The 10536-nt window shown below is 43.7% G+C and overlaps 2 protein-coding genes across 3 annotated transcripts in view; both read left to right on the forward strand.

Moving 5' to 3' along the window:
- Positions 1–3005, forward strand: part of LOC115109653 (receptor-type tyrosine-protein phosphatase beta-like) — a 67818-nt gene extending 64813 nt beyond the window's left edge. Inside the window, 6 exon segments of the mRNA XM_065009864.1 lie at positions 5–139; positions 255–377; positions 1172–1335; positions 1782–1917; positions 2073–2193; positions 2629–3005. Coding sequence (XP_064865936.1) covers positions 5–139; positions 255–377; positions 1172–1335; positions 1782–1917; positions 2073–2193; positions 2629–2651 — 702 coding nt within the window. The 3' untranslated portion in view covers positions 2652–3005.
- LOC115109654 (fibroblast growth factor receptor substrate 2-like) lies at positions 2671–10480 on the forward strand. Of its 2 annotated transcripts, XM_029634851.2 has the most exons (7): positions 2671–4106; positions 4659–4742; positions 4876–4967; positions 5165–5351; positions 6738–6872; positions 7146–7309; positions 7596–10480. In XM_029634851.2, exons 3-7 carry the CDS (start codon positions 4902–4904, stop codon positions 8742–8744), a joined length of 1701 nt encoding a protein of 566 aa, XP_029490711.1. In that variant the 5' UTR covers positions 2671–4106; positions 4659–4742; positions 4876–4901; the 3' UTR covers positions 8745–10480. The 2 variants fall into 2 exon arrangements, with proteins under 2 accessions (XP_029490711.1, XP_064865937.1); XM_065009865.1 differs by lacking the exon at positions 2671–4106 and having other exon boundaries at positions 4113–4742.
- The last annotated feature ends 56 nt before the right edge of the window (positions 10481–10536 follow it).

The raw sequence follows: 10536 nt of genomic DNA on the forward strand, positions 1-10536 counted from the left end.
TCAGGGGAACAACTTCCGTAGGGAGTACATCGCCACTCAGGGCCCACTTCCTGGAACCAAGGATGACTTCTGGAAGATGGTGTGGGAGCAGAATGTCAATAACATTGTCATGGTGACGCAGTGTGTGGAGAAAGGCAGGGTGGGTAGAAGGAGTTGCCTTTTTGCTTTGTCCGGACCAGTGCTGCTATCATGTTCTATTGAACAATATGTTATTACAATGTTACTATCTACGCGTCTTTGTGTGGTCCTTCCAGGTGAAGTGTGATCACTACTGGCCCTTTGACCAGGAACCTTTGTATTATGGAGACCTCATAGTCCAGATGCTGTCTGAGTCTGTGCTGCCAGAGTGGACTATCCGGGAATTCAAGATTTGCAGCGTGAGTGTGCAGGACACTGATTCTGGAAACTGATTTTTTTTTTTTAAATACCAGGTTCTTTTCTTCAAAGTGATATATTGTGTGTTGGCCTTAAATTCAGTTTCACATATAGTAGTGATAGTTTTTTTTTTTTATCATATTGAAATACAGTGGGAGTAGTGAACTATATATGTAGTTAAATTAGTAATTTATCTACATTTTGCAGTAGCTTGTTGGTAGTTCAACTAAATTCAAATCTAGGTAGTGTTTTCGGGTAGTTAATAACTTTTTTGCCATGTAGTGGCATGGCTAACTACTTTTGCAAAAATATAAGCAAATATGGGTGAATCGGGTAATAATTTCAATATTTTGCAGTATTAGACCTGCCTAATTCTCACTTGAAATATGTTGTTTTGTGTTTAATATGCAAAATGTCACATTCTCTTAACATATGACCCAAAAATGATCTGTTCTTGCAATTTGTAGTCTATGACATTTCAGATTTACTGTATATATGATAATGTTTCACAAAGTAGTTTGGTTGTAGTGAGTAACTTGAGTTAGCTAAGTAAACTTTTTCTGAAGGGTAGCTTTAATGTAGCCTAACATCTTCCAGTGTGAAGTATTTGGCAGCTTGTTAAACCATATTTTCAGAGTAGCTTCTCCAACACTTGAAATATGACCATAATTGGGTGCAGCTAATGCTGTCTTGACGTATCATTATGTGACAGAACATACAGTAGGTAAGTGGCGAGCTGTGTGTAGTCAGCCTCTAGTAAGTCTCTCTTTCTGACTGTGTCTTAACTCCCATGCAGGAGGACCAGTTGAACTACTCCAGGGTGGTGCGTCAGTTCCACTACACGGTGTGGCCCGACCACGGCGTCCCAGAGACCACCCAGTCACTCATCCAGTTTGTCAGGACCGTCAGGGACTATGTCAACAGGACCCCTGGGTCTGGGGCCACCGTAGCTCACTGCAGGTGGGTCACTGTCCCAATTCCCTAGTCTCCCATTCAAAACAAAAACTCCATAGGACACACTGAGATATAGTGTCTCGTCTTTCCTGAAGAGACAGTATAGTTACAGCCTGCAGTAATGACCAGAGTTGAGGTTAATTCCATTTCAATTCAAAAGAAATTGACTGAAATGATGTTGACCAATTATATTTCCCCTCTCCGTTTAGGTAAGGTAACTAAACTGTATTTGCCCTCCAACCCTTTCTCTCTCTCTCTCTCTCTCTCTCTCTCTGTCTGTCTGTCTGTCTGTCTGTCTGTCTGTCTGTCTGTCTGTCTGTCTGTCTGTTTGTTTGTCTGTCTGTCTCTTTCTCTTTGTTTTTGTCTTTGTCTTTCTCTTTCTCTTTCTCTTTGTCTTTATCTTTGTCTTTCTCTCTCGCTTTGTCTTTCTCTCTCGCTCCTCTCTGTCACAGTGCTGGTGTGGGCCGTACAGGGACTTTCATATCACTGGACAGAGTCCTGCAGCAGCTGGACACAAAGGACACAGTAGACATCTACGGAGCTGTCTTCGACCTGCGTCTCCACCGCTCACACATGGTGCAGACTGAGGTGAGACGGGTGTGTGTTTGTGTGAGATACAGTTTTACTCTGTGTTACTCTGTGTGTATGTGCAGTTGTGTGTTAACTCCAGAACCTGTGTTATGTAATAACACATCCTGACATTGATATATCTGGGTATGTTTCTTTTCTTCTTTTCTTTAAAGTGCCAGTATGCGTATCTCCACCAGTGTATGAGAGACGTCCTCCGAGCCAGGAAGCTTCGCAGTGAGCAGGAGAACCCCCTCTACCCCATCTATGAGAATGTCAACCCTGACCCCCAAAGAGGTAAGCCCTCACATTCCTTAGAACTCTCTGTACTGCAGTTCATATCTAGAAGACATCACAAATGATCTATCCTGTCAAATATTAGCCTGGTGCCTGGTCCAGTCTGTTTGTGCTTAGCCAACTCCTGTCTGGGTTAAAGTAAGATAATACAGTATTCATATGCCATTTAGCAGACACTTTTATCCAAAGTGTCTTACAGTCATGCGTGCATGCTTTTTACATATGGGTGGTCCCGGGAATCGAACCCACTACCCTGGAATAGCAAACACGTATGACATGGCAACGGTAGTAGAGATTACTATAAGACTTACAGTTATACGACCAGGCTACTCAAGCAACCCATTTCAAACACAAAACGCAGCTACACACATTTAGGAGGTTGGAGAGCTGGATGACATCACAAATTATATTTTTTGTTTTGTTTTTGGCCTACAGATATGGTGTATGCCAGACGTTAAAGAGTGTCAGGACTACTGAAGGAGAGAACTGTTTGTACTTTCACTAGTATAGCACTGCAGGGACACATGTTCTACTATTTCTGTTGATTGTTCTTTTCTAGATATTATGGAATATAGAACACTTTATAGCTATTAAAATGATACGAGAATATATATTAACATAATTGTATATACTTGCCTTATATCTGTGTGTTTGTATATATGCTTTACATTTGCATCCTTGGCTTTCGTACACAGTGTGTTCATTTTGTTTGTTAAGCTGCCATTTATACATTATTACGTGGCACAGACCAAAAACCTGTAAAAAAACAAAAAAACATCTGATACTGCATAAGTAAAAATGATCTAACAGTATTCACATATCTACAGTAAATGTACAGGCTATTGCATCTTTCACAAGTCACATTTTTGTCAAATGTTAGACAAAAATGCTTTCTGTTTGAAATTATACTTATTTTCATAAGCACTGAAATCATTCAAAAATATCTGAAATATGTATGTAGATAAACCCATTGCACATTTATTTGTAGATATTGTACAGCCCGTGCGATATATCGCTTGAATAGAAAACTAGTCATGCAAAAGGATGACCATATGAGTTATGAAAGCACACCGTTTATGTTGTGTAATCCATATGTGTAGCCTGTAAAATGATAATGATTTTTGTGTATATTTGATGTATTTTAACACATCGTTTGATGTATTTTAAAATCATATCATGGAACTACAAATCACACACATCTACAATGTGCAAATCCACAACTCACACATTGGCAAACATGATTGTAATTATCTGAGTGACTGATGGATTCTGTGAATCGTCACACAAATTATAGTAGTTACTGTATGCAGTTTCCCATTTTGCAATCTAAGTAGGCCTAGAAACGTATCAAGACGAGGGCAATTAATATATTATTTGAGTGTTTCAATAAAATACTTAGATAACTAAAAAAATAATTGACAATTATTTATTCATATAATACATTTATTATGGAGTCATGATTTGGGAGATGATGACCCAAGAGCCCCCCCCAATCCTCGCGCATGCGCAGTGGGCTGCACATTCACCACATTGAAAATGTTTGCCTGAAACTCTCGGAAGTTTAGCCAAGAAGTTGCTGTGATTTACCTAGCTGCAATAAAGACGGTGCCACTAAAATAAACGAGCTTCTTTTTTTGGGGGAGGTATATATATATAGAAAGAGAGAGACATAAAGGATTATACATGGATTTATATCAATTTTCATTATCTTGCGGTCGAAAACATGAATGGTAGCCACCTTTGGAAGAAGTTGTGATTTATTTATTTTTTTGGCGCTCTACTAGCTAACAACGCAGAGGAAAGATGGTGGAGTTGAGCTAGCTTCGTATGAGATAGCAGAGCTAGCTAGCTAGGTTGCTATCGTTTGTGTCTGAAAAGTTTGGAAGAACTGCCCCCTTCCGTTTGCCATACTCGTAAGTATTCCAAAAATGTCTTAGTTAAGACAACTTGCATTCTATGTTTTTTTATGACTAATTCGCTAGCTAACTCGCGTGGCTGCTAGCAATTCACGAGAGCTAGCTACTGTAGTTAGCTAATGTTAACCTACTGGCTACAGTAATGAATGTGCTAACGGTGAAGTTTCGTAGTTAGTCAACCACGTCTGACGCAAGGAGATTAAGTTACTAACGTTAACATTATCTAACCATTTGAGGAACTAGCTAGCTATAACGTTAACTATATATTTTCATATCAATAAAGCCAGTTAAACCAAAATCTTGTATTCGGAATATAATGCTTTGGCCCAAGCTACTTCTAGAGTTAGCCAGCGTAATTCGGTAACTGTAGCTAGCTTGTAACGACGTTAACTTTCCTTACTAGCTAACATTGTCTTATTTACATCATTTGAGGCCAACGCTAACCTTTTAACTTGCCAGACACAATAGCTAGCTAACGAACTCCAGTTGTATAACAAACTAGGTCGTCCAGCTACCTAACTTGGCTGACTGTAAATGATCTGTGTGCAGGCCCACATCTTATGTTGGCATAGCAGATAAAGAAAACATGAGTGCTCGGAAGATGGAACCAGGGATACTGGAGGTTGGATCTAGGTAAATATATATATATTTTTTACTTTCTTTAGCTACAACTCTTCCTATGGTGAACATTCACTCTTCCTATGATGTCTTTTCACTCTTTTATATGATGTCCATTCAATCTTATTTAAATGACCTTATGATCCAGACATCAGATGGTGCTCTGAAGAAGCCATGGGTAGCTGTTTAAGCTGTCCAGAGAAGGAGTCAATCCCAGATAATCATCAAACCAAATTTAAGGTGAGTCTCTTGATCCATTACAACAAACATACTTCAACGGTGGATCATTGCTGAGCCCATATTCTACTCCCTAGTTATGACAGATTTTGCGACATGTCAAAATATGGAGACCTCTCACCTGAATGAATGGGAGATATTGGTTGCATAATGAAGACTGACACCGTGGCCATTGTGTAATGTTATTGTTCTGTTGCCAGGTGATAAACGTGGATGACGATGGGAACGAGCTGGGCTCAGGCATGATGGAGCTGACAGAGGTAGAGCTCGTCCTCCACACCTATCGCCGTGACGATGTCAAGTGGCCCTACATGTGCCTGCGTCGCTATGGCTACGACTCCAACCTCTTCTCCTTCGAGAGTGGCCGCCGCTGCCAGACGGGACAAGGTAAATTAATAGAGCTTTCCATTCCGCACAATTATTGATTTCACGTATTTCATTCATTGATTTTTGTCATTTTCAAGGGCCGCTCTCAGCGTATGTCGCACCATTGACATTGAGGTAATTTAACAGACGCTCTTATCCAGAGCGATTTAAAGGAGTAATTATGGTTAAGTGCCTTGCTCAGTGGCACATCGACATATTTTTCACATAGTCAGCTCTGGGATTCGGACGAGCGTTCTGTCAGTTACTAGCCCAACTTTCTTAACCGCTAGGCTACCTAACTAATTTATGTGGTGCCCCAGCTGCCTGGGCATTATTATAAATTTTTACATTTTAGTTATTTGGCAGACGCACTTATCCGTAGCGTTAATCATAAGGGAGCTAGGTGAGACAACCACATATCAGTCATAGTAAGGAAAACATTTCCTCTATAAAGCAGATATCAGCAAAGTCGGTGCTAGTAAGAAAAGACAAGTGTTAGTGCCAGAGGCAAGGGTGTTAGTATTTGTTTTTTTGGGTGGGGGAGGATTAACCGTGATAAAAACCACATCAGAATACATTGAATCACATCTGCAACTAGGTCATTAGGCCCCAACATCAGCTTTACTGTTATATCGACTTGAACCAGTGAAATATTGATTATGCTGCAATGCTAATGACACAATTGTCTGTGTGGTTATTTTTTTGACTCCATCCATGCTTTCAAAGGGATGAGGTCTGGGGGTACTATGGGTTCTGGGGTTCTGGTAAGTCAGGCTTGCTGTGTTCCCGTGCTGTGATAATGATGTAATAATGTGATTACCAGAAATGTTAGTCATAGAAATAGAATCATAATGGCTTCATTGACTTAAATACGGCAATAGAAGCCCACTCTCGTGATTCTATTTCTGTGGTGACAGTATTGATGCCTGTGTCTGACTCTGTGTGGTGTTGTGCTTGAGGGAGTTGGGAGTTTTCGGGTTTGGTCCCGCATAAGTTGTGTGTTCTGTTCTCTGTGCAGTGTGACTAGTCTCGGTGATAGGATCCTGTGTAGTTTGTCCCTGATGTGATGCCATACCTATGGTTGTTCCTGTGTGTTCCTTCTTGACGTATTACTACGCTTCCTTTTTATCTCTATGGCTCTGTTGCTTTCACCTATCCAGTCCCTTTACATCATAGATTACAAGGCAGGCAAGGGCATAGGTGGCAAGGACAAGTTGAAAGAGCCCATAGATGTACAAAACTTTGTTAAACGTGAATGCGTGAGCAGTGCTGGTAATGGTTGTTTCTCAAAAGTCTATATTGCAGTCGTACTGCCCAATGTGTGGTTCCTGAGTTGAACATCATGATGAGATCTGCGGCGCAACCGCACTTTTGACTTTTCTTGACTGCGTTTGACTGTGTCTTCAGGGATCTTTGCCTTTAAGTGTGCTCGGGCGGAGGAGATCTTCAACATGCTGCAGGAGGTGATGCACAACCACAGCATCAGTGTGGTGGAGGAGGCCGTACTGGAGACCAACCAGCAGGCCACACATACTCCTGCCGGTAATCCTATATTCATCCTACAACTAGGGCTTGCACAGGCCCCATAATGAATACTTCTACCAACACTTGCAATGACCTGAGAAATGCCTGTTCCTGTCCCTAGAATGTCCATTGCCTCATATGGCTGTCACACTCTCAAATACCTAACTCTTTCATTACTGAGCCTTCCTTCATTAGATAACTGCTATAAAAAGAAAAGGCTGAAGTCTTGTCTGTCAGTCAACCCTTTCAATGTCCCCACTGACCCCCAGTTCTTCGCTTATGTCTGTTCAGCTCTGGGCTACTCTGTTCCCACCGTGCACAATGGTGTCACCCGGATCCCTTCGGTGGGCGACGCCCCCTCGCACCCCTCCACACGCCACCCGTCTGTGGCCAGCACCCGACTGCCCTCAGTGGGAGAGGAGTCTACACACCCCCTCCTAGTGGCTGACGAGGCGGTGAGAGAACAACTCTAACACCAAATGCCTGGCGAATTTGAGGGAATAGAATAAGGCCTGCCCTGCACACTGAAATACTCCCAAAACGTATAGCTTTATTGATATAACTACACATCTCCATACAAATGTTTGGGTCATGTTCAGTAGAGCACATTTTGAGATATCCTAAAGAAGACACCCACTGTGCTACTTGTGACATCGATGGGAAATAATGAGTTGATGTAGAAGCTGCTGAGTTGGAGTGATAACGATGTTCTATTAACCCTGTCTCCTGATCCGTCCACAGGTCCACACTTATGTGAACACCACAGGTCTGCTGGATGACCAGCCCAGCCCTCTGACTGCTCCAGCCCCTCTGGACAGCCCTGGCTCAGCCCAGTCCCAGTGCCCCCCTACACCACCACCTCCGAGGGTAGCCAGACCAGAGCCCCAGGCCCAGCTCCAGGAAGAACCCCAGGTACTGCTGGAGTCCCAAGGGGTACGCTTCGTGCTGGGGCCCACCCCTGCGCAGAAAAAGATGGCCAAGGGGAAGCATCAGACTGAGGATGGAGATGAAGAGGAGGCAGGGGAGGACTCAGAGTCCCCGGAGCCTGGAGAGGGAGAGACCAACGGCCACACAGACACGGAGGCCCCAGCCCCACCAGAGGGCCAGCCTCAGCCGTCCTCTACACACTCCAATGGCTCCTCTGCCTCTGTCGGGGCTCCAGCCACAGCCCCTCGCCGGCATCTCTTGCCCCCCGTGACCCCTGACACCCTGCAGAATGTCAACAACTCAGCCCAGCGGCGCACGGCCCTCCTAGACTACGAGAACCTCCCGGCCCTGCCGCCCGTCTGGGAGACCCGCAAGCCCAGCAACGAGGAGGAGGAGAACAACGGTGGTCCCCGTGGTGGAGGAGGCCAGGGGGGGCTAAAGATGTCCTCCCTCAACGGCTACAACCACCACCAACACAGCCTCCTCCACCATTCCTACTCCCATCCCCTGTCAGCCCACCCCCCTCTGTCAGCCATGGAGTCCTCCCACAACTATGTGAACACAGAGAATGTGACTGCCCCCCTCAGCGCCCGCTGTGCCCCCGACACGGCACGCCGCCGCAGCGACGGGCCCATCGTGTTCAACTTCGACTTCCGCCGGCCGCTGGGTCAGGAGCATCCCAAGACGCTCAACTACATCGAGGTGGAGATGGAAACTACCGCCTCTTCCTCCGCAGCCTCCAAGGGTGCGTCCTCAGACACCAGCAACCCCCACACGCCCCGCACCCCAACCTCGCCGCCTTTGCCTACCACCCCCACGCGCCGCACCGAGCTCTACGCCTTCATCGACATCGAGCGCACCGCCGCCATGTCCAACCTGCAGAAGGCCCGGCCGCATGACGACGGGTCACTGAGGAAAACGCGGCACAATAGCACAGAGCTTCCCACCAAAAGCACTGTCTGACTATTACCTGATCCGCCTGGCACCTTTTTCTACGATTTACCCCTTTTTAAAATATGAAACAAATGGGAAGGCAGCCTGTACAGGGGCCTTTGTTAGAGACACAGACAGAGAAACACGTGACGGAGACATTGGAAATGCAAAGAGGCTCCAGAGAGCGGTCCTAAAATGAGATATAAACAGACTTGATTGGGGTTACCTGTAAGGGAATTCAGGTAGACCAAAGTAGGTACTTACTTGCCATATACCAATTTATTCCTATGGTAATATAATACCTCTTCTCCTTCACCCATTCTACAGTGCATTTGGGTTGTTTATTATGTTAATAAGACTGGACTGCATTCCTCCTCACCCACCGTACAAATCAGTATTACTGAACAAAGCATTCCATTTAGCCTTTTTATGATTCACTACATGCTGCTGTAATTTCAGTATCTGAGGATTACATGGTACACTTCATGTTTGACTATGTACAGTAGATTCTGGCACAATAAATGTCTGTTCTGTTTGTATTTAGCTGATCAATGCTTCCCCCCCTTAACTTTAATCTTAGATGATCGAGCACTAACTAGATATGAAGGTATGACATGTATTCTATCCAAATTATACAAGGTTTGATATTGTGGGTATGGGCCTCCTTATATAAATGACCCGATGTGGTTTGATATCCCTCAATATTTTAACAAATCAGATGACATCTAATATACGCTACTGGTCAAAAGTTTTAGAACACCTACTCATTCAGGGGGTTTTCTTAATTTGTACTATTTTCTACTTTGTAGAATTAATAGTGAAGACATCAACACTACGAAGTCATGTAGTAACCATAGTGATAAATCAAAATATATTTGAGAATCTTCAATGTAGCCACCCTTTGCCTTGATTACAGCTTTGTACACTATTGGCATTCGCTCAACCAGCTTCACCTGGAATGCTTTTCTGAAAGTCTTGAAGGAGTTCCCACATATGCTGAGCACTTGTTAGCTGCTTTTCCTTCACTCTGCGGTCTGACTCGTCCCAAACCATCTTAATTGGGTGGAGGCCAGGTCATCTGATGCACCACTACATCACTCTCCTTCTTGGTCAAATAGCCCTTGCACAGTCTGGAGGTGTGTTGGGTCATTGTCCTGTTGAGAAACAAATGATAGTCCCACTAAGTGCAAACCGGATTGGATGGTGTATCGCTGTGGTAGCTAAGTGTGCCTTGAATTCTAAATAAATTGGACTGTCACCAAAAAAGCACCACCTCCATGCTTTATAGTGGGGAGATCATCTGTTCAAAGACACCAAAAATCTCCAATTTGGACTCCAGACCAAAGGACAAATTGCCATTGCTTGTGTTTCTTGGTGTCCTTGAGTGGTTTCTTTGTGGCATTTTGACCATGAAGGTTTGATGTTGAGTTACATGAACATCCTCTGCAGCAGAGGTCAGGTCTTTTCTGTTGCAACGCTTGGTTTTTGCGACTGCACTTGACATTTGAATTGTTCTTGCCATAATATGTACTTAGCTCTATTTGGTAAAATACCATCCCCTGTATACACCTACCTTGGCTCAAACGTGTTAAGGCAGACCTGTTAATTGAAATGCATTCCAGATGACTACTTCATGAATCTGGCTGAGTGTGCAAAAGCAAAGTGTGGCTATTTGAAGAATCTCATATTTTGGTTACATGATTCCATCTTATTTCATTCTACAATGTAGAAAATAAAAACCCTTGGATGATGTCCTAAAACTTGAACGGGAGTGTACGTGCAGTTCTAATTTGTCTCAGCCTTAATATGTTCTACTTGCTAG

The sequence above is a fragment of the Oncorhynchus nerka genome, linkage group LG25, assembly GCF_034236695.1.
Source record: "Oncorhynchus nerka isolate Pitt River linkage group LG25, Oner_Uvic_2.0, whole genome shotgun sequence".
Lineage (NCBI taxonomy): Eukaryota > Metazoa > Chordata > Actinopteri > Salmoniformes > Salmonidae > Oncorhynchus > Oncorhynchus nerka.